Source organism: Myxocyprinus asiaticus, chromosome 36 (assembly GCF_019703515.2).
Source record: "Myxocyprinus asiaticus isolate MX2 ecotype Aquarium Trade chromosome 36, UBuf_Myxa_2, whole genome shotgun sequence".
Taxonomy (NCBI): Eukaryota; Metazoa; Chordata; class Actinopteri; order Cypriniformes; family Catostomidae; genus Myxocyprinus; species Myxocyprinus asiaticus.
The window spans coordinates 27,012,207-27,035,526 of NC_059379.1; the positions used below are offsets into that span (position 1 = coordinate 27,012,207).

Here is a 23,320-nt window from a genome sequence, read left to right on the forward strand (position 1 = left end):
GGCAGAGAGGAGAACTTATGAAAATAAAATGACTTAAATATTGATCTGTTTTTCACCCACGCCTATCATATTGTGTCTGAACACATGGATTTAACCACTGGAGTCATATGGATTTCTTTTATGCTCCCTTTATAAGTGGATTTTGGAGCTTCAAAATTTTGGCACCCATTCACTTGCATTGTATGGACCTACAGAGCTGAAATATTCTTCTAAAAATCTTAATTTGTGTTCTGCTGAAGAAAGAAAGTCATACACATCTGGGATGGCATGAGGGTGAGTAAATGATGAGAGAATGTTAATTTTTGGTTGAACTATCCCTTTAACTTTTTACAACTGCTTTAGAGTTTTCACTTTTGGTTAAATAATAATAATTGCTTTTCAATCATTTGTTGAAAGGATAGGACTTAAATGAACAAAACCAGTAATTCAACTCTAAAAAAAGACACATGCACATTTCTGGTCAAGATTTATTTTTAAATAAATCTGAACTTACAGGAAGACACTTGTATTGCAGAGACAGAATTTGGAAATGAGTTTCAGAGTTTGTTTTGAAATGACTAAAAGCCCATTGATAGCTGATCAAAATCACCAAAACCAAAAAGCTTGAGCAGTGCATTACTTTATAATCACAAAATCCTCTATGGTGTGTACTTCACATTTGTTGCTAATAAGATAAAATCACTGCCACTTTCTTGACATGACTCCGCATTTAATGCCCTAAGTCTCATATTTGACATCTCATGGCAAGTATAGTTGCACAGAGTTTCACAAAATGTCTTCAAAATGTAAGAACAGTATATTTATGCTGCTACAGACAAATGGCCCACTTTTACTGTAAAGGTGATACTATTATATCTAACCTTTTTTTCTCATAATTTTTTCCAGTACATGTTGAACGTTCATGCAGACATGTACACACAAAATAAAACACATTTAAACACAAAATCTACCAATTCCAATACAACTACCATTTTGTTCGTTCAAGACAATAATAACTGCAACGGCAAACTCAATTTCTCAGCAAGCCCGGAGTATTCCCTTTAGACTTCTTTCAACTTTACCTAAAATAAAATCACTTTCATAATTTGACAGCAGTGGTGCAGGCATTACTTAATTCTGCTTCTAATGGGGTTGCATACATTCAGGCTTTTTCAGGTAGTTCTTTATCTCAGTGGGAAATTAACACAATAACAACAACAGCACACAAACACGACACAAAACTAACCAACAGTAATTCAGCTTGATGTTTTGCCCTAGGTCATCTAGCACAACTGCACTCTGAACATTATGCAAAAATTGTTACAGCAAACATCACATTACAACAACTCTTACATATTTTGAATCACTCTTTCTTTTTTTTCAATAGATGTTTGTTTTAATGAACATGCAGTTATTAGAATGTGACTGCACACATCTGCAATGTCTTTGTTTTGTGTTTTGGTTCAAACCAATGTAGAAAAAATACAGGTAACTAAGACTTTATTAAAAGGGGAAAACATCAAAGAACTTGTAAATCTTCAAAAAGGATATGTTTACCACTTCGGCTAGTACATAAAGTACAACTCAAAAACAAACTGTTTTTGCAACAAATTTCACAGCTAATAAATAAATAAAAAAATCTCTATAACAATGTTTAAACATTTAGCTTTTTATCTTTTCTCTTTATTTTGAAATTCTTGTGAGTCATGAATAGTAGATAACTACTGTACTTGACATCTGTTTGAAGGGAGAGAAAACAAGCTCTGATGCGCTGTTGAACAATATAAACAGAGTTTGGCACAGCTGTGTCAACAAAGTACCAAAACAAATTAATTTGAAAACATTTTAAACTACTTTATGATGTTTGTAAACTACTACAAATCAACTGAAAAAATATATAATCTAGGAGACTTGATAAATGAAGTAAATTCAAAACAACAGTCTGAGTCTTTATAAACGTTTTGAGTACATGCAATAAGTGACGTGATCAGTTAAAGCATGTCGTAATAAACCTTCTGAAAATCGTTCATTTTGTTACATGTAACAAATGTTTTAGTAAATCAGGCCTTAAATAACTTATCTAATTTGTACACACTAAATCTTAAATACTCACACATAAACAAACTCACGATACCACAGATACAAATATCATCCGTTCTATTTTCTCATCATTGTGTTTAGGCCCAATTTTTCAATGTTTGCTTAAATTATACACCAAAATAATCATGTAGATCCCAGATATTCTCCTTTGCTCTCCTCTCTTTTTTTGCTTCATATATTGCTTTACAGATGTTTTGGGGAAGCCCTCATAATTCGTCCCGCAAACTATTTAGAGTTTATACTGGATTTAAGCTTATGAATCTTACTTTCAGTAGACATTTATTGGATCATTGCTAATCCATGAACTGGAAAGTATGACCTGCACAGTATTTCAGTGTTTCAGCACAACAACTCCTCTTCACATTTCTGTAAGGAATGTTAGCAAAAAAGCACAGTCTCATTTTATGAGCCAACTCTGAACACTGTAGAATCATAAAGACACAGCTCACAAGTTACATTCATTTTTTACATCATTTTTTGCTCGTTTTCCATCTATTTGATAGCACAACTTTATTCTGCAAACTCCTTTTAGGACCTGTGCGAATGATTGGAAGTTTAAGCAACTTGAGAATGCGTCTGGTTGTGTGCTGAAGTTAATTTTGCTGTGAATTAACTTGCGTATATTGTCCGGTCTCTAAACACAGATCTCTATAGGGGTTGTGACCAGGATGCGGCTGCTAGGGGAGCTGTCTCTAGCTGTGCGTTCGTAGCTATTCGTGGAAGACACAGAGCTGTTTGTGGACACGGAGGTGAAGTGGTGCGCTGCAGCTGTTCCGGGCTCTATCGCGTTACTTTTGGTCGTGCAGGCCACTGGCGACAAGGTTTGCTGTTTCATACGGTCCACCAGCAACTCTTCCTCCTCAGATGACGAGTTCAGCACAGCTTGATGGTGGCTTCCACCACCCTGACCATCCAGCATCCAACGGTGGCCAAAATGCACAAACACTTCTTTGACGGAGCAACGACGTTCCTGCTCCAGGCACAGAAGCTTTCGAAACATGCGCAGTGCTTCATCCGTGAAGCGGCGCCACTGTGACGGCACCGTACCTGTCCGTCGCCTCTGCCAGCGCACAAACTCCTCATAGAAGGTGTCGGACAGCATGGCCTTCTCCCAGGGGAAGTTGCCGGTGAGCATGCAGAAGAGCAGCACTCCGAAGGCCCAGACATCTGTGCTGTAGTCCACGCAGAAGCCCTCGTGTTTGGACGTGTCACAGAGCTCGGGGGCCGTGTAGGGTATGGTTCCACTCACGCGCTTCACTGGTGATCCAGCTCGTCGTGTCATGCCAAAGTCTGAAAGCTTGACCCTGCGGCACTCTTTGTCAAAGATTAAGATGTTCTCGGGCTTGATGTCTCGGTGCACCAGCTTTTTTGAATGGAGGTAGTCCAGAGCAATGGCCACTTGATGGACACAACGCTTAGCCACTGGTTCTGGAAGACCCACCTGTGAGAACAGATTGGAAACCTAAATTAGGATGCATTAGGTTGGGAACCGAGAACAAGTTCATGTTAAGAACTAGTTCAACTTTTTTTTTAAATACTGGAACCGTATGATTTTCATGGCTTTTGGTCCCATTAATGGTTCTTGAACATGCAGTTTGTACTTAAATACTCTGACAGTGTTTCCTGCAGCGCAATTCAGCGGCAGTGAAGCCCAGCTACTGAATCAACAGTGCGAAACATACAGCATGTCGAATGTAGTCTGAATCCCAAACAAATGACTCTAATGAGCCCATTCTTTTGAATCTACAGCACGAAACATACAGCGCAATCAAAGTAGTCCGATTCACGAACAAATGATTCTTATGCGCTGGTTCTTTTGAATCTCCAGTGCGAAACAAGGCGCAAACAGTGTAGTCCGATTCCCGCATGAATGACTCTTATGAGCTGGTTCTTTTGAATTTACAGTGTGAGACACAAAGCATGAACAGTGTAGTCTGAATCCCAAACAAATGACTCTAATGAGCCCATTCTTTTGAATCTACAGCACAAAACAACCAGCACGAAAAGTGTAGTCTGAATCCTGAACAAATGACTCTAATGAGCCGGTTCTTTTGAATCAACAGTGCGAAACATACAGCGCTAACAGGGTAGTCCGATTCCCAAATTAATTTCTCTAGTAAGCCGATCTTTTTGAATCTACAGTACAGCGCAAAACATACTGCATGTCCAATGTAGTCCGATTCCTGAACAAATGACTCTAATGAGCTGGTTCTTTTGAATCTACAGCATGAAACATACAGCTCAACCAGAGTAGTCCGATTCCCGAACGAATGACTATAATGAGCCCGTTCTTTTGATTCTACAGTGAGAAACATAGTAGTCCGACATACAGTGCAATCATAGTAGTCCGATTCACGAACAAATTATTCTTATGCGCTGGTTATTTTTAATCTCCAGTGCGAAACACAAGGTTGCTTAGAAGACCTAGCTGGAGTCACTCAGCACACCCTGGATTCGAACTTGTGACTTAAGGGGTGTTAGTCAGCGTCAATACTTGCTGAGCTACCCAGGCCCCTCTGAGCCAGTTCTTTTAATTCTACAGCAAGAAACATACAGCGCTACCAAAGTAGTCCGATTCCAGAATGAGTGACTCTTATGAGCCGGTTCTTTCTGTGAATCACATACATACAGTGTGACCAGTGTTGTGCAGTTCCTGAAAGAATGTCTCTTATGAGTTGGCTCTTTTTATTGAACCAAAAATCCTTATATCATTTAGAGCAGTTACTGAATTCATCTAAATTCTATGACATTCCAAAATGTTTAAGAATAACTTAAGTGTCCAAAGCTACTTTATATAAAGAAAGATTTACACACAATTAAAAACATTAAAGATTGCATTACACCTGTACAATTACGACACGCCATTACCTGTGGTGGAATGATATCAAACAGGTCACCAGATGGGGCATACTCCTGTGCAAAAACGTAATAATCCTCCGTTTCAAACGCAATGCCGAACATGTTGATTATAAAGGGACATGGCGAAAGATAAAGAGAGATGCTGTACTCTCTTAAGAAACTCTTCAACTTGGTTGTTTTCTTCTTTAGAAACTTCAGAGCCATCTTGGTGCCTGTAGGTTGAGAAGTTAAGAGAAAATGCTTTGGTTGACTCTTAAATAATATGCACTGCATGTCAAAAAGTATGTAGATACCACCTTCTAATGAACACTATTGGCTATTTCAGCTACATCCATTACTAATAGATGCATGAAAACATGCAATATTCACAGCCATGCAATCTCATCAGATAGAAAGTTTTTATATAATGGGGTATATATTTTCTGTTCCAATGTCCCTGTGCACGAAGCAAGCTCCATAAATAAATAGTTTACTGGGTCTGAGGAACCCAACATTCCTTAACATTTAAGTAAATCGTTTCGCTGTACCTCTGATCTTATGGACGACAAGGTCCACCTTCCCATAGGTGCCTTTGCCCAGCTCCCGTATGACCTCATAGTACTTATTAATCTCAATCTTCTCCAGGTTTTGAGATGCAAAGTGCTGCAGTTCCTCCAGGATGTCGACGGAAACACGGTATACAACAGGAGACGAGCTCATCTTGCATAGGAACAGGCTGCTGACAACCACTGGGCCTTACTGTAACCATAAAGAACACATAGAGTCAAGAAAACGCATTTCAATTTCACAACTGCCTTTCCCTATTGGGAACTGAGCATTCAATGAGTGGAACACTACAGATTGCCTCATGTCCTGGTCTTGCCACAGGTAATGTAATCATCCTACAGATAAGGGAAATGTTCTCCGAGGAGAGGGATTTCACTTACCCTTATCTAACCTGCTAATCTCTCCATTGTTTCGTGGCTCAGTAGCTTTGCTCCCCAGCAGTTTTTGCGTGCTGAGGCTTATGTAATATTATAAAAGGACTCAGACCATATTAAATGGTCTGGCCCTTAGATATAATATATAATAATTATCATTTGATTACATTTGAATGCAGAGCTGAGACCTGAGCGGCAGTTATGTAACCTTCCACACATTACAGGCTATCAAACATGGTAATTTAAGTGCAAATTTTCTGTTCTGAACCTCACAACAACACAGTGAAGTTCTAAAGTTATTTTTAATGTCCATAAGCTATAATGTCCAAATGTTCTAAGCAGTGGTCAACCGGGTTTTAATGCTGATGCTAACCGATATCAAGAGAGCAAAGTGGATGGTCAATATAATGCCAATATATACAGTTTAATACTTGAAAATGTAAAAGATTTAGGACATAAAATTGATGAATTTTAAGGAACACATAAAAAAGGACTTGAAGCTTTTCGGTGAATAAGTACTACATTTTTGCTTTGTTTCTCACCCATAGCAATCATATCACTGCAGAAGACAAGGACTGAACAACGTGAGTCTTATGGATTGCTTTTATGCTGCCTTTATGTCCTTTTTGGAGCTTGAAACTTTTGGACTCCACTGACTTACATTGTATGGACAAAAACACCTCATACATCCATCAAAAATATTTGTTTGTGTTCCGCAGAAAAATGAAAGTCATACGAGTTTGAACGATCACTAAAATGATCACAAGTGTTAATCGGGCACGGTTATTGGCCAATGCTTATCATTTCATTAGTAAACAGTGAAACTTCTTTCTGGTTCTGTCTGTTGTTAGACCAGCTATTTTAGCCACTGGTTGATTTATACAACACTTATGAATTTAAATGAACACTTTATTTCACACAATATTCACTCAACATACACAAATGTTTTTTTAAGTGCACTATCCATCGACAAACGTCCATTGACAAATGGAACGTATCTTCCATTTTCCTGAATGTGTTCCACAATTCATAACAGATGAATTTTTCATCTTCCGGTTTACAGTGTTTTCACTCAATATGTGTAATTTCTTAGTAAATAATGTGATGTTTAGCGCATTACATTTGTAAAAATAAAATTATAAAATAAAAAAGCATGTGGCTCCATAGTGCTGATATCTTGGGGAGTTGCGATGACCGTTTTTTGACAGTTCCACACCCATCAAAGTTTAAGGAGTGGACGACGTGAAGCTATAAACCAAGGTGAGTTACGCTGACTTCATTAACTACTCTGAGTTGTCATGACAGTCAACAACTAAAAGTTGAGCCTGAACTAATTTTTTCTCCAACTAACACTTAAGGTTGTTGTTGTTCTCTGCCTGGAATGCATGTATTAGTAGTGTCTTGTGGACACCAGAACAACAAAAGAGTATAGCGGCAATTAGAATCATCATGGCGGCACCCAGTTTTTAGTAAGAAAAACTGTGGATACTAGGCAGAAAAAACACTTCTGTTAATATACCAATAAGCCACAGATATCTTTGTTAAACACACAGATAATCCCAAAATGTCAGCTTTTTTTGATCTCCATCACTAGTTCTGATCTTATTGAATCAGAAACAGTAATACACAATATCTGAGGAAGCACAGCCCATCTTTCTCTCAGTAGTAAGCACTGCAGTGATATTAATGGAGACCATTTGTTACTATCAGCGAATTAGAAGTGCTTAGTTTGCACTGCAGGTTAAAACAAACAGCCGTGATGGCATGAGTGAGAGCTGCTGTGTTGCGCAAAATGGAATAACTTTCTTCCTCTTAACTTATAATATTGACCTTACATGTCATGCCACCTGCCTTTTTACTTCCTTCAGCATGTCCAATAACCCAAAGGAGGTATTATTATTATTTTAGATATATACGTGTATATATATATATATATATATATATATATATATATATATATATATATGTTTTTTTTTTTTTTTTTCTTTTTTTTTTTTTTTTTTTTTTATTTATTACCTTTTCTTCCAATTTGGAATGCCCAATTCCCACTACTCATGGTGGCGCGGTTACTCACCTCAATCCGGGTGGCGGAGGACAAGTCCCAGTTGCCTCCACTTCTGAGACAGTCAATCCGCGCATCTCATCACGTGGCTCACTGTGCATGACACTGCAGAGACTCATGTGGAGGCTCAGGCTACTCTCCACTATCCATGCACAACTTACCACACGCCCCTAATCGTGACCACGAGGAGGTTACCCCATGTGACTCTTCCCTCCCTAGCAACCGGGCCAATTTGTTTGTTTAGGAGACCTGGCTGGAGCTGGCTCACTCAACACGCCCTGGAATCGAACTCATGACTCCAGGAGTGGTAGTCAGCGTCAATACTCGCTGAGCTATCCAGGCCCCAGGTGGAGGCATTATTAAACAGACTTCAAACGCTATCTAGAAATAATGACATAAATTCTTGTCATGACAGAGAGTGAGGAACATGCCAGAATGGAAGCTGGGCTGGTGCAATATGACTCACCAGGTCAAAAGCTGCTAGCTAGCTTATGAGGCTTAAGGCAAAGTGATGCAAATATAGAACAACTCTGTTATAAAATGTCAAACCTCTACTGTGAATCTTGATGTCTAAAATAAAGACCTCTTGCCTCAAGTCAGGGTAGACGCCATTCTTTTACACGAATGAAAACGAGGCTGTGAAGGATATATGTAAAGTCCAAAGAACAGTATAAAGTCCAAACTAAAATGTGGGCCCCGAAGCAAAACCAGACAACCTCTGACTTCAGCCCAACGTATACTTCGGTTTTGACGCAAATGCCAAGCCCAAAGTATACGAACGCTAGCCTTTTAAAGTATACTTCATTTGACTGTGCACACATACACAGATGGTTGGCTCATGCACTCTATGAATGCTATGAGCAGAGGTTAACTAGTGGCCATCAGGAGAACCAGGACTTTTCCTGGTGGGCCGTCCACGAAATGTGGCCATGATATGCCAAGGTGGGCCACGATATGATGAAGGGGGCTGTGAAATGATGCCGCAATATGCAGAAGGGGACAGTGAAATGCAGGTTGGACAGATACTCAGACTATTTCTCTTCACGAGTTTAGAAATTAGACCCATAAAAATGTCTTTATATTCCTTCAGACTAAAGTTAGTGCAAATAATTCCAGGTGCATGCGCAGACTGCTTGTTCAGAGTATGCATGGTTAAAAAAATTATTTTTTTTTTAAAATCGGGCTGCACTCGTTCAGTGCTCGAGCACTCTATGATGACGAAATCTGTGTCATACGTCCAATACACAGACGATTAGCGTTCGCATCTGACCGAAGTATACTTTGGGATTTACAGTTTAGCTGGCATAAATCTGTATGACAGCCCCTAAGGTTTTCAGTGCAAAACACTCACTGATTTCCAAAGAGCTGAAAATATTTGCCAATATGATGTTGCCCATCATCTGTTGGTGCCATTTTTCAGTGCAATGATAATTCAAGGATGAGCTGAGTTCGGCACACTGCAGAACACTTTAATGGCAACCGGATTTTGCCACTAACTTCCACTGCTTCTCATCATTACACACCCATTTAAAATAGTGAAACAGTAATGGCTCATTTATTCCCGTGTGTAAGCTATTTGTCATTCTGCTAGCTCCACGGTTATCGGAGTCAAAGCCAGGAAAATGCAGACTGAAATTCAGAGGAGGTGAAATACAGGGCTTTAATCTCTCTTCTGCCAGCCTTGTTTTCACGCTCAAATATTCATGTCACTCGCGCTCTGCAGGTCTCAATAGTGCTTGGGAAAGTAGAAGCACATTCTGCCTAGAGACCCCACTTGTGTTCTTAACTAACGCAGAAAGACTTCTTGTCTTCTCTAAATGGTTGACTTGCCGCACTTGCTTGTATATAAAGGCAAAGAAAGGAGGGATGAAGGCTCAGGGTTTTGAAAGAGGATAGACTGAAAGTCAAAGAGACAATCCAAGGCCTCTACGTCCAGACTGATTACAAAGTCCCTGTGTCCGAAATCACATAGGCTACTGTCAGAATATGTGCTGAATTTGATGAAGGAAGCACTTCTCCAGTAAAACAGTACGGTATGCATGCGAGTAGTATGAATATATTCCAGACATAGTTCATCTATGATATTTAGACCTTATTTAGCTCTAAATAACTAAATTACACCATTTTCATATAAAACAAGCACATTTTATGTCATCTTCACTTCAATAAAAAAAAAAAACTTCATTTCAGTAAGTGTCAAAACATCCCAATTTGTCATGTATTGGGGGTCTCTGGTGACATCTGCTGGAATAAAGAATTAAATACTTACATGAAATAACAACTGTGGCCAATAGGTGCCTTCAGTGCTCCATGCATTGGATGATCTCCATAAGCTCATGTTCTAACAAACTTAATTTTTAGATGTTATCATAAGTTATCATTGTGGATGTTTTACAGTCTCACCCCTTTATTTATGTGTGGTTGTGTTCTGCATCGTGTCTGATTACAAAAAAACAACAACAACAAAAAAAAAAAAAACTCTGTATTTTAGTATTTCCCATTAATTTCCTATGGCGAACAACACAAGTGTTACTTTTTTTTTTTTACAACCCCTTAGACTTATCGAATCAGTCCGACTCATGGTTTATCGGCATTATTTTAATTCCAGCATTTTTAACGTGACGTCTCCTCAGCTCCCGATGTATTTTGGGATAGTGTCCAGTGGATGCACACTTACTTTAGTCTCGCCGGAAAATAGTAAAAGGTCATATGTGTATTTCTCGCTTACTCTTTTATGAATACTGAGGATTCAGACATACTACTCCATTGGCAACAGTCATTTTATTGCATTGGGATCTTTATTTCAAACAAATAATTATATAAACTCAAACTTAGAATTCCTTGAAGCAGAATGTAATCTATGGAGTTCGCTTTTGAACAAATAATTTCTCAAATCTGTTCTGCTTTAGAAGAACTAGATGTGAATAAATTGCCAGGTCCTGATAATATTCTTCTGTTGTTTTTAAAAATAGCAGCTGATTTTATTTCTCCTCCGCTGACGTATTTGTTTAATTTTTCTTTATTAACTAACAAAATTCCACGGATCTGGAAGTCAGCATTTGTAGTTCCTCTGTCAAAAGGGGGCGATCCTTCTTTAATGGATAATTACAGACCTATTTCTAAACTTTGTATTCTCTCGAAACTTCTGGAAAATCTAGTTAGCAAACAATTGACACGGTACCTAAACAGTCATAATATTCTGTCTATTAACCAATCAGGATTCCGTAAAGGGTACAGTACTTCTACGGCCATTTTAAAAGTCTTGAATGATATCGTGGAGTCCTTAAAATGATATGCAATATTGTGCTTGTCTCTTTATTGATTTATCAAAGGCCTTCGACACTGTGGACCATGACATATTATTAAATAGGCTTAGATGGGTAGGACTATCAGAAAATGTAATTTTGTGGTTCACTGCTTATTTAAAGGGAAGAACCCAATGTGCACAGGTGGAAGGTATTCAGTCAGATCCTATGGAGGTTGTTAAGGGAGCCCTCAAGGATCTGTGTTGGGGGCGCTATTATTCAGTATATAAATTGTCTTGACTTTAATATTGATAATGCAAGGTTTCATTTTTACGCAGATGATACTATTATTTATTGTCCAGCTCATTCTAAGCAGCAATCTTGGGCTTTTTTACAATCTGCTTTTGGTATCATCCAAAATAGGTTTTGTGCTTTGAAGCTGGTCTTAAACGTTGAAAAAATAAAATGCATGTATTCTCAAACTCTAAAATTTCTTCTGAAAATTCCATTGCTCTTTGGACTTCTCAGGGGAGTCAGATAACATCAGTGTCGGAGTACAAATACCTTGGTATTATTATCGATAACACATTATATTATGGTTTACATATTAATTATTTGAGGCAAAAACTCAAGAAAAAGTTAGGATTTTACTTTAGAAATAAGTCTTGCTTTTCATTCAATGTGAGGAAGAAACTAGTGTCCACTACTTTTTTACCAGTTTTTGATTATGGGGATGTAGTGTATCAGCATGCTCCCTCTTACCTTCTCGCCTCTCTGGATGCTTTGTACCATGGTGCTCTGAGATTTATAACTGATTGTACATTTTCAACACACCATTGTGAACTATACAAAAGAGTTGCTTGGCCTTCGTTGAATGTTCGAAGAAAAATGCACTGGTATTTATTGATATATAAAGCTATATTGCGTTATCTGCCCTCTTATCTTTGTTATTTTATTCAACGGAAATTGCCTGTCAATTACTCATTGTGTTCTCAATCAAGTTACAATCTTTGTGTGCCCATTGTCAGAACTGAGCTTGGTAAAACTTCCTTCAAATATGCAGCCACCTCGGATTGGAATCTTCTCCAGACGGAGATGAAGCTACAAAACTTGGTGTCTTAAAGTCATTTTAAAATTTTTCTACGTAACCTAGAGAGTGAATTAATGGTGTGTAAATGTTTTTAACTGGTTGTATGTTTTATGTTGGATTTAGTATTGTATGTTGCAACTTTGTTGTATAATTGTATATGCAAACTCGGCTGCCTATCTTGGCCAGGACACTCCTGTAAAAGAGATTTTTAATCTCAATGAGTCTTTTTTCCTGGTTAAATAAAGGTAAAATAAATAAAATACTCTTTTTGGCATACTATATAGTAGTAAAGTATAGATATTCAGATGCAGCATGTGATTTCAGTGACAGTAGGTTAAAAATTCTGCAGCTGAAATAGGCCAGCGCTTATCAAAATTTAAATTACTGCCCCCATTGGCCAAAGCGGGAAGTGTTTTTGAACGTATGGGCATGTGTGAGCTTTAGTATTTTAGGTGAAATGTCTACAAAGTTGCACTAAAAACGAGTTATTTTGTCATAAATTATTTAATACAGTTAAGAGGAGTGAAAAACTATGTAAAGTTGACTCATTCCTCAAAATGGTCATAGCATGATGGAAGCTGTTGAACCGCCACTGTTCAAGAAAACTGCATTGTTCAACATTGTACAGTTATCTCAAATTATGCCTTTAAAATCCATTTTTATCACATGACTACATTTTAATTCTAAAGACACTCTTGCTATGAAAAACACTCATGGTGGTGCTTTAAAATAATCAAGCCTAATTTCTGGCCTGAACATTTCTAGCCGAAAGACATCAAGAAAAAGCAAGCAGCCAACCAAGCTGAAGTCAACTCCATTTACACATAGCAATAGACAGTGAATGGCGCAATTTCAGCTGTCTGACATTTTTAGCTTTTCAATCTTCTGATGCATTACATTTAAATTAAGCTTTCAGGGGAGATATTAGACTGCCTTTTCCCAAAATAACATACTGTGGTGGTACTACGATACAGTGATTGCCATGATACTGAATGATTAATATACTTATTTACATCAAAGGTACCTCAAAGATTACCATGGTACTACCATGGTACATAAAAACCATTGTATTATCATGATACATGTCCAAAGAATCAATGGTATTACCATGGATTTTTACTTTCTGTGTTTAGTGTTTAAACCAATACATTGTTGTTGTTTTAATGATCAAAGCTGATCAAATTCTTCTAGCATCCATATGAAGCATGTGGACAGCTGTTAGATCTTGGACACAAATGTCTGCTGGGACAATACTGTATATATTTGGTGAGTGAGGCATGAAAAGAACAGGAGGTCATGTGGAGCAGCATCTCCAACCGAGTCATTTATTAAAAACTGTGATTCTCCTTCAGATCACAGGGGTGTGAAAGAGAGCACTGCTGACATATGACCAGGGGCGTAGATTCCAGGGGGGATGGGGCGGAGGTAACCCCCCAATAATCAAACCAAGCAAGTAGAGGTCTGCACGGGCCTTAAAATGAAACCCGAACCCTACCCGTACTCAAGAACATGTGGCCCGACCCTACCCTAACACAATTTTTGTTCCTGGGTAGTAAGTGTTATTTCCTAATTGCTTATGCCTCAAAAGTATAGAAAATAGCTATTATTCCCCACAAACTTTGCTTTTGTGACCAGGACAGTGATATTTTGAAATTTACCTATTTCCAATGAGAAAACGGGTGAATTTGTGTCTTTTCGTTCACATGAAGTCCGAAAAAAACAACATATGAATCCAAATTAACATGTATTTATACAATATATAGTAGTTTTTCGAGATTTATGATTATACTGTAAATCACTTTCACAAATCAGCCCCTAAATGTAGTCTCCCAATCATGTTTTTGTTATACTGTCCTTGGTAGCGGCGTTCAAAGTCCAGTATATCCTGATGGAAGCGCTCGCCTTGCTCCTCCGAGTACGAATTCAAGGAGATGTTCTCCTTGAATTTATCAAGATGAGCATCAAGGATATGGACTTTGAGGGACATCCTACAGCCCATTGTGCCGTAGTTGTTCACCAGAGTCTCAACCAGCTCCATATAGTTTTCGGCCTTGTGATTGCCCAGGAAGCCCCGAACCACTGCGACAAAGCTGTTCCAAGCCGCTTTCTCCTTACTAGTGAGCTTCTTGGGGAATTCATTGCACTCCAGGATCTTCTTTATCTGTGGTCCAACGAAGACACCGGCTTTGACCTTTGCCTCAGACAGCTTAGGGAAGAAGTCTTGAAGGTACATGAAGGCTGCCGACTCCTTATCTAGAGCTCTGACAAATTGATTCATAAGGCCCAATTTGATGTGCAGTGGTGGCATCAGTACCTTCCGGGGGTCCACCAGTGGCTCCCACTTGATGTTGTTCCTCCCCACAAAGAACTCAGCCTGCTGTGGCCAGTCCCGCCTGTGGTAGTGCACCTTGGTGTCCCTGCTGTCCCAAAGGCAAAGATAGCAGGGAAACTTGGTAAAACCACCTTGGAGACCCATCAGGAATGCCACCATTTTGAAGTCTCCTATGACCTCCCAGCCGTACTCATCATACTTCAAAGTGTCCAGCAAGGTCTTGATGCTGTTGTAATCCTCTTTGAGGTGCACCGAGTGAGCCAGGGGAAGAGACGGGTACTTGTTACCATAATGGAGCAGCACAGCTTTGAGGCTCCTGGATGAGCTGTCAATAAAGAGGCGCCACTCATTCTGGTTAAAGGCGATTCCGATTGCCTCGAACAGACTGGTCACATTGTAGCAGAAGCAGAGCCCATCTTGACGGGTGAAGAAGCTGGAAAAAGGTTGGTGACGCTTCCTCTGATCTGCGACTTGCACACTTTCATCCAACAAGTTCCACTGCTTGAACCTAGACATCAAAAGCTCAGCACTGGACTTGGTGAGTCCAAGATCTCTAATTAAGTAATTGAGGTCTTTTTGGTTGGGGTAGTATGGGTTTCTCTCCTCAGCTCCACCTCTGAAATCCCTCAAAGTCCATATCCTTGATAATCATCTTGATAAATTCAAGGAGAACATGGGAGCGTACTCGGAGGAGCAAGGCGAGTGCTTCCATCAGGATATACTGGACTTTGAACGCCGCTACCAAGGATAGTATAATGAGAACATGATGGGAGACTACATTTGGGGGCTGATTCGTGAAAGTGATTTACAGTATAATTGTAAATCTCGAAAAACTACTCCTAAATCTTTTGTAGGCATTTTTGTATTACTTTAGTATAATACATGATAATCTGAATTCATATGTTGTTTTTTTCTGACTTTATGTGAACAAAAAGACACAAATACGCCCGTTTTCTCAATGGAAATAGGTAAATTTAAAAATATCACCATCCTGGTCACAAAAGCAAAGTTTGTGGGGAATAATAGCCATTTTCTATACTTTTGAGGCATAAGCAATTAGGAAATAACACTTTCTACCCAGGAACCAAAAAAAAAAAAAAAAAACATTTGTCACACAGTGTTATAAGCCTTAACCAGACCCGAAATCGCTCACTATCTTTATAATTTCTTCTCCTAGCAAGTGTTGTTGCAATAGGCTGTAATTTATGTAACATATAGGCAACATTCGTAACAGTACTGAAACAGTAAACATACAGTTTTAACAAGGCACAGCAGCCCCTCAGTGCATTAGAGCAGAACGGAAAAAAGCACTGACTTACTGTTTATGCGATGAAATTTAGCTTGGCACAGAACAATCTGGAATAATATTAAACAATGCAACAGTCCCCTCTTTACAGCCTGAACTTGTTCAGAACGTTGAATCTTTGTGACACCTGCGCTAAAAACAATCTAGACACAATGCAAAGAATGAAACAGAGCGCAGGTGTCTCGACATGCGTTTTTGAAAATTTGAAGTTCTTTTTAACTTGACAGGGTGTTTAAACAGTGACGGTCCTGCACAAGAGGCTGAAGAAACAGCGAGACACGGTGCAACAGTCAAAGACATTCGTCCAGCATGTGTTTGCATAGGAAAACAATGGAAAAACAGAACAGATGCGCGCAAATACACGTTTGGTGTGAACGGCCCCTAACTCGTCCGTTCACGCGTGTCTGTAAGTGAGAGCGCGTGCGCAAAACAAGTTCGGTAGGCGGATTTTTTTGTTTGTTTTTTTTTTTTTTTTATAAATTACGAACCTGACCCGAAGTCCTACTTGAAAAACTGACCCGAACCTGGCCCGAAACTTGTCGGGTTCTCGGGTCCCGTTGGGCCCGGGTCGGGTTGCAGACCTCTACAAGTACTTACTTACTTACTTAGTTACTTTGTTACTTACTTACTAACTAACTATGCATCCATCCGTCCGTCCATCTTTCTGTCTGCCTGCCTGTCTATCGATCCAAATGAATCTAAATACTTCAAGAATTCAACTATAAGGCTCTATTTCTTTTGTTCCATTCAGTGGCAGTGCCCATGGAGAGTGAATGTAAATTCCACTGATGGCCGGCATCCACTAGAGGTTATCAGCATCTAAACAGCACACTCTTATTACCCAGGCCAGCCTGCAGGTTGAGCTCCATGCTCATTTTTCATCTGGTCACTGACAGCATCCATTTAACGGTGTTGAGTTCCGGGTGACCTGCGGATACCTGCAGACTCATCCTATCCGCACTGAGAACAACAGCACCAAACACATCACTGGCTCTGTCTCTTTCTTCATACAGGGGGAATACATTTGCATTTAGATCAGGACAAAAGGAGTTTCATCCATAGGTCCAATTCATTTGAGTATCCGATTTGCTCAGAGGAAAATAATTTTTATTTAAAAAATGTTTACCAGTATATTACATGTAAATAATAAATATATAATTATAATAAAATTATAATAATATTAATAATAAATACTACTACTATTTATACTAATACAAATATGTAAAAAATAAAATAAAAACAAATTAAACGTAATAATAATAATCATAATAAAATATTGTTATTATGGTTCCATTATTTTCAAGCCAGCATATGGAAATTCTGCAGTGCTGTTAAAGGTCGGCTGGTAGTAGTCAGGTCAGAACATTATAATCGAACAACAGAGAATTATACCTCGAGGTTCGAGCCTACTACAGAATTCATCAACTGCTGTAACGATATGTTTCTGTTGCTATCAAACGTTTTTGCAGAATTTACTTACCATGAAATCCGTCCAAAACACCAGGGCACCTGTTTCTAGACAGAAATACAGCGGATCGCAAGGATCTGAATCGATTCTCATGGTATTTCGGCGAGTCTCTCTTATCCGCCTTTGCAGGTCTCTCGGTGCAGGTCGGATAATCAGACGGTCAGACGGTCAGCCGCACCATAACTCACTCACCCCGGCGGCCGATTGCACTACCCTGCGCTTGTCTATTGTACTATGCGCTCATAATTGCTACTGCTGCTGCTGGGGTGAAATGAAATGCTTCCTAGAGCGGCTGAGGAGAAAACCGCCCACTCTGAGCGTCAGCCAATAGCAGCACAGATCGCTTCCCCGCCTTAGTTGTTGAGAGTCCGCCTACTATAAACATTAGCCAATAACAACACAGGTCGCTCCGTCACGTCTACTGAAAGCACGCCTTCCTACGCGAGCGTAAGCCAATGGAAGCACAGATCGCTCCGTCGCGTCTGGTGTTCCGCGCGTCAGTCTGTAGAACTACATGTCGTTTTGTCTGTTTGTATTTGTTTACTGATCCTGTAATTTATACAATATTGTTGTTCAGAAAAAATAGCCTATATAATCTAATGGAAGCATTGGATGAATGTGAACGCCCATAACTGTTTTCAATGAATTCATAAATATGTTAATAGGTGATTCTTTAAAAAAAATTATTTTACATAAAAATAAAAAAAAGCTTTTTAAAAGGAAAACAAAATAATTCTAGTTTAACAGTTAGATCATATTTATTATAAATGTTTACCTAATTTTAAGAGGGTTGAAAGGTGAAATTTGACAGAATCTTGTGGTTGTTCCCCACCTAGATTTTTACTTCCCCTCTCTAATAAGCTTATACATGTATACAAAAATAAATAAATAAAATAAGAGGAATTCTACTTAGCCCATTTATTCTAGGAACTTTTTAAAAATTAGCATATTTTATTTTTTATTTTTATTATTTTTTACAATTTTATTATTTTACTTTTTTTTTGGTACAATTATAATTTGCTGTCCTCAATACTGCTGTCATTACCATCACATGAAACAATTTAGTTTTTTCCAAAAATGGTTTTGTTATGATGGAAATGAAATGTGAGAAAAAAAAAAGAAAAAAAAAAAAAAGTGAGGGGAGCTTTAAAGAGTAGGTGTCATTGCCAAATCCGTTCTGGTTTCAGAATTTTAATTTAGAAATTATTATTCTAATAAAATAAAAAAGTGACTTGACTGCTAGCTAACTTTGTTAGCAAGATTTATCCCAACATTTCTCCAAAAAGTGAGAAATGTCATCATCACATACCAAAATCCACTTGAAGGTTGATCAAGGTATGATCTGATCTTTATTGCAAGACATGATAAATGTTTTAACGTAGATGAAACGTAGTAAGAAGCTTAATTTTTAAACATTGCAATAAGACATAAGTGCCCCTAATGGAATAATCACATTAATATTGTTATTGTTTGATTGGACAGAATAAATCCAGACAGACTTCAAATAATGTGCCCTTTTATAAAGTTTATTTTATTTACTGAATTGATAATGGCATTCCAAACAGTAAAAGTTACATCTTTAAATCCAAGTTTATGAAACCACAGGTTTTACAGAGTCTTCAGTTACATGAAAATTGAACAAACAAGTGAACAGAGAGAACCACTTAGATTTCTACCTCTTGTCTACCCAAACTGGCCAATAAAAAGTGCAATATCATGTATCAGTACAAACATTATGAGTTAAGAACAAAGAATTGAATACAAACTAGCCAGAATTTCACATATAACAGTGCACAGAAATGTTATTCTATTATAATTCTAGTGTAAAATCAACTATGAACTTGGAAAGGTAGAAACATGGCTACACAAATAAAAACAGTTCTAAAGACTTGGAATGCAGATGCTGGGCGAGGTTCTTAATGCGACAGAGGCGAACATTCTGTACATCGCCAGCGCCATAGACTCTATATATGTGATATTTCTCTTTCTCCTTCAGTGCAAAATCCAGCTCATTCGCAGACATGTGGATGAAGTGCCTCTCTCTCTTGACCGTTGTCTTGACCTCTACAAAGATCTCTTGAGCTCTACCGGCTCTTTGCCCCTGATTTGCGAAGGTTAGCTTAAAGTCACATGGATGGCCGCTCTCTCCAGTCTCATTGAACCAGGTGATTTCTGTTGGACCAGTAGGACCTCCGTTCGCTTTCCAGTGAGAAAGGAAGGAGAAGACCAGCTGCTCTCCCCACTGTCCAATACAGGCTGTATCATCAAAGTCTTTGGAGAGCACCAAAGTTTGGGGCAGGGTACAGTCCAGAACCAGATCCTCCAGGACTGCCTCTGGAGTCAGCGGTTTGGTCCACACTGCACTGTCAAGCGCCACAGGTGGACGCTGTAGACTTTCAGCTCCCTGGAACTGGCTTAACACCACCTGAGTTGGATTATGGCCACTGGATAAGAAAGAATTGAAATAATTTCAAAATTAAGTGAACATGCACATTAAAAACATGAAAAGCAAGAAGCAACATTAGAAACAAACCCCAGTCACCATTAAAGGATTGCAATAACTTAAATTTCTTCTGTTCTTTACACAAAGCTATTCCAAGGATTTTAGAAGATTTGGAATATAGTGCACTAGTTGTATGGACCACATTTATGGTGCTTTTTGTCATTTTGGGGCTTGACAGCACTAGTACTCATTCTCTTTCATTATATGGATAACCTTTAAACAAAAATCCCCTTTTGTGTTCCATGGAACAAAGAAAGTCATACAGGTTTGGAATGAAATGAGGGTGAGATAATGATAACATAATTTACATTTCTGGGTGAACAATCAGAAACAAACACATACTGCATTGAGGGTGGCTGTGGGGTGTGTTGATCTACTGCTGAAGGTGATGGGTTGGTTTTGTCCAGTGCAGTTTTTCCTTGTTCATCTGAAGCAGCTTTTGATTTCACATGTTGCTGAGGACCAACCACAGGCTGGACGTCCTGCTCAGTGGCCTCTTCCTTTATCTCTGTAGGACCAAGACCATGATTAAAGTGTTAAAACAATAAAAACATGACATGGTAACATTTGGTGGGCAATACAATTTGTCTACAACAATTACACAGCAAAATGTGTGGCCACCTGCCTTTAACTCTACTCATATAACTGCTGGGCAGCAAGTTTCAAGATGGCGCCGCAGATGGCTGCTTCGGTGTGGAGCTCTCTGGCATTTTTGTTACTTTTGTTTGTCATTTTTTTGTCACTCTTTCCCAATCAGTTTCACCAGGGATGAACTGCTGAATATTCAGCAGAGCATACCTGATATTTTTTTGACAGTGTTTGATTATTCAGATGTTTTATTAGACATCTTAGTTGGAAGTGCAGTAGTGCTCTACAAGCGATCCAAAAGACGCACGCGAGGGAAGCGAGCCAGCGCGCTTGTGAAGCTTCGTCAACGCGGCTTTAGGACTCCGCTGCCGAGTATTCATCTGGTGAATGTCTGTTCCCTTGCCAACAAAATGGATGAACTGCTTCTGCTCAAACAAATAAGGACTTTTCTAACTCTGTGTTTCACAGAAACCTGGCTGAATTACGCCATCCCGGACAGCGTGTTTCATCTGTCGGGCTTCCAGCTGTTCCGAGCGGATTGCATTGCGGAATCATCGGGGAAAACGAGAGGCCGTGGGACATGCTATTACATCAATGAAAGTTGGTGTACAGATGTAACAGCATTAAAGAAGTTGTGCTGTCCTAATTTAGAAGTGCTTTTCATCAACTGTAAGCCTTTCTACTTGCTGCGGGAGTTTTCCTCATTCATTCTGGTGTGTTTATATCCCGCCACAAGCATGCGTGAATGGACACGAAGCAACAACACCCGGACTCACATATTATTATTATTTTGGGAGATTTTAATAAAGCTAACCTCACCCATGAACTGCCAAAATACAAACAACACATCACATGCCCCACCAGAGACAGAAATACACTGGACCACTGCTACACCACTGTAAAGGATGCATATCGCTCTGTCCCACGTGCTGCTTTAAGACTCTCTGATCACTGTCTGGTTCATTTTGAAGCTGCAGCAACAGACCTGGACGAGCTCACAGATACTGTGACATCATATATCAGTTTCTGTGAGGATATGCGCATCCTTACTAGGACATTTTTATCATTCAATAATGATAAACCATGGTTTACAGGAAAACTCAGACAGCTTCGTCATGCCAAAGAGAGGATGCTTACAGAAGTGGGGATAAAATATTGTACAACCAGGCTAGGAACACACTGACTAAGGAAATCAGAGTGGCTAAAAGAAGCTACTCTGAAAAGCTGAAAAAACAGTTTTCAGCCAACGATCCTGCATCTGTGTGGAAAGGCCTGAAAAGCATCACCAAGTACAAGACAATCCCCCTCGCTCTGTAGAGAGTCAACTAATGGCTGATGAACTGAATGTGTTTTACTGCAGGTTTGAAAAGCCCAGTCTCACACCCTTCCCCCGTTCTGATCTTCACTTCACTTCACTTCACACACACACACACTCACCAACACCTCCTGGAACCCCCCTCCTCCCCCTCCTGCTACTCAGTCTGCACTTATTATCTGTGAGGAGGATGTGTGCCAGGTCTTTCGGAAACAAAAGACTAGGAAAGCTTCAGGCCCAGACAGTGTTTCATCTGCCTGTCTGAAAGTCTGCACTGACCAATTGGCCCCCATCTTCACACAGATCTTGAATAGATCACTGGAGCAGTGAGAAGTTCCCTGCTGCTTCAAACGCTCCACCATCATTCTGGTCCCCCCCAAAAAAACAAAATCACAGGACTTAATGACTATAGACCTGTCGCTCTCACGTCTGTGGTTATGAAGTCATTTGAGAAACTGGTTTTGGCCTACCTGAAAGACATCACTGGACCCCTGCTGGACCCCCTTCAGTTTGCTTATCGAGCAAACAGGTCTGTGGATGATGCTGTCAATATGGGACTGCATTATATCCTGCAACACCTCGACAGACCTGGGACTTATGCAAGGATCCTATTTGTGGACTTCAGTTAAGCCTTCAATACCATCATGCCTGATCTTCTCTCTACCAAACTGACCCAGCTCTCCATGCCCACCCCAATCTGTCGATGGATCACCAGCTTCTGACAGATAGGCAGCAGCTAGTGAGACTGGGTAAACTCATCCGGGACCCTCACTATTAGCACTGGTGCTCCTCAGGGATGCGTTCTCTCTCCACTGCTCTTCTCCCTGTACATGAATGATTGCACTTCAAAGGACACCACTGTCAAGCTCCTGAAGTTTGCAGACGACACCACGGTCATCGGCCTCATCCGCGACGGTAACGAGTCTGCATACAGACGGGAGGTTGATCAGCTGGCTGTCTGGTGTGGTCACAACAACCTTGAGCTGAACACACTCAAAACAGTGGAGTTGATAGTGGACTTCAGGAGAAATCCCCCCGCACCATCCTGAACAGCACTGTGGCAGCAGTGGAGTCATTCAGGTTCCTGGGCTCTACCATCTCTTAGGGTCTGAAGTGGGACACCCACATTGACTCCATTGTGAAGAAGCCTCAGCAGAGGTTGTACTTCCTTCGCCAGCTGAGGAACTTCAACCTGCCACAGGAGTTGCTGACAGAGTTCTACTTAGCCATCATTGAGTCTGTCCTGTGTACATCTATAACTGTCTGGTTTGGTTCAGCCACCAAATCAGACAGAAGGAAACTACAATGGACAGTCAGGACTGCTGAGAGGATTATTGGTCCCCCCTGCCCACCCTCAAAGACCTGTACGTCTCCAGAGTAAGGAAACGTGCAGGTAGAATCACTCTGGAGCCCACACACCCTGCCCACTCCCTCTTTGAACTGTTGCCCTCTGGCCGGCGCTACAGAGCACTGAGCACCAGGACATCCAGGCACAAGAACAGTTTTTACCCTCAGGCAATTTTCCACATGAACAATTAAATTGCCTCCCCAGG

At 39.8% G+C, this 23,320-nt stretch overlaps 2 protein-coding genes across 7 annotated transcripts in view; both read right to left on the reverse strand.

Annotated features, from left to right (window-relative positions):
* Nucleotides 1–460: 460 nt before the first annotated feature.
* Nucleotides 461–17,594, reverse strand: LOC127427081 (serine/threonine-protein kinase SBK1-like). Its single transcript, XM_051674437.1, has 4 exons — nt 17,374–17,594; nt 5,466–5,676; nt 4,948–5,150; nt 461–3,520 (listed from the first exon to the last, which is right to left on the reverse strand). The coding sequence occupies exons 2-4, from the start codon at nt 5,635–5,637 to the stop codon at nt 2,714–2,716; spliced, it is 1,182 nt and encodes a 393-aa protein (XP_051530397.1). The 5' UTR covers nt 5,638–5,676; nt 17,374–17,594; the 3' UTR covers nt 461–2,713.
* A 1,272-nt stretch (nt 17,595–18,866) lies between these two features.
* The window catches only part of LOC127427065 (uncharacterized), a 67,611-nt gene continuing 63,157 nt past the window's right edge, over nt 18,867–23,320 (reverse strand). For all 6 annotated transcript variants that reach the window (XM_051674397.1, XM_051674396.1, XM_051674398.1 and 3 more), the window contains 2 exons: nt 20,207–20,372; nt 18,867–19,805 (listed from right to left, as the gene is read on the reverse strand). In XM_051674397.1, coding sequence (XP_051530357.1) covers nt 19,223–19,805; nt 20,207–20,372 — 749 coding nt within the window. In that variant the 3' untranslated portion in view covers nt 18,867–19,222. The remainder of the gene's footprint in view (nt 19,806–20,206; nt 20,373–23,320) is intronic.

Excerpts from the sequence above, each read along its gene's own strand:
- LOC127427081 (XM_051674437.1), bottom strand. The coding sequence starts at position 5,637 with ATGAGCTCGTCTCCTGTTGTATACCGTGTTTCCGTCGACATCCTGGAG. Across the intron at positions 5,151-5,465 it reads TGTCGTCCATAAGATCAGAG|GCACCAAGATGGCTCTGAAG; the intron begins GTACAGCGAAAC and ends CTCAACCTACAG. Across the intron at positions 3,521-4,947 it reads TTGATATCATTCCACCACAG|GTGGGTCTTCCAGAACCAGT; the intron begins GTAATGGCGTGT and ends CTGTTCTCACAG.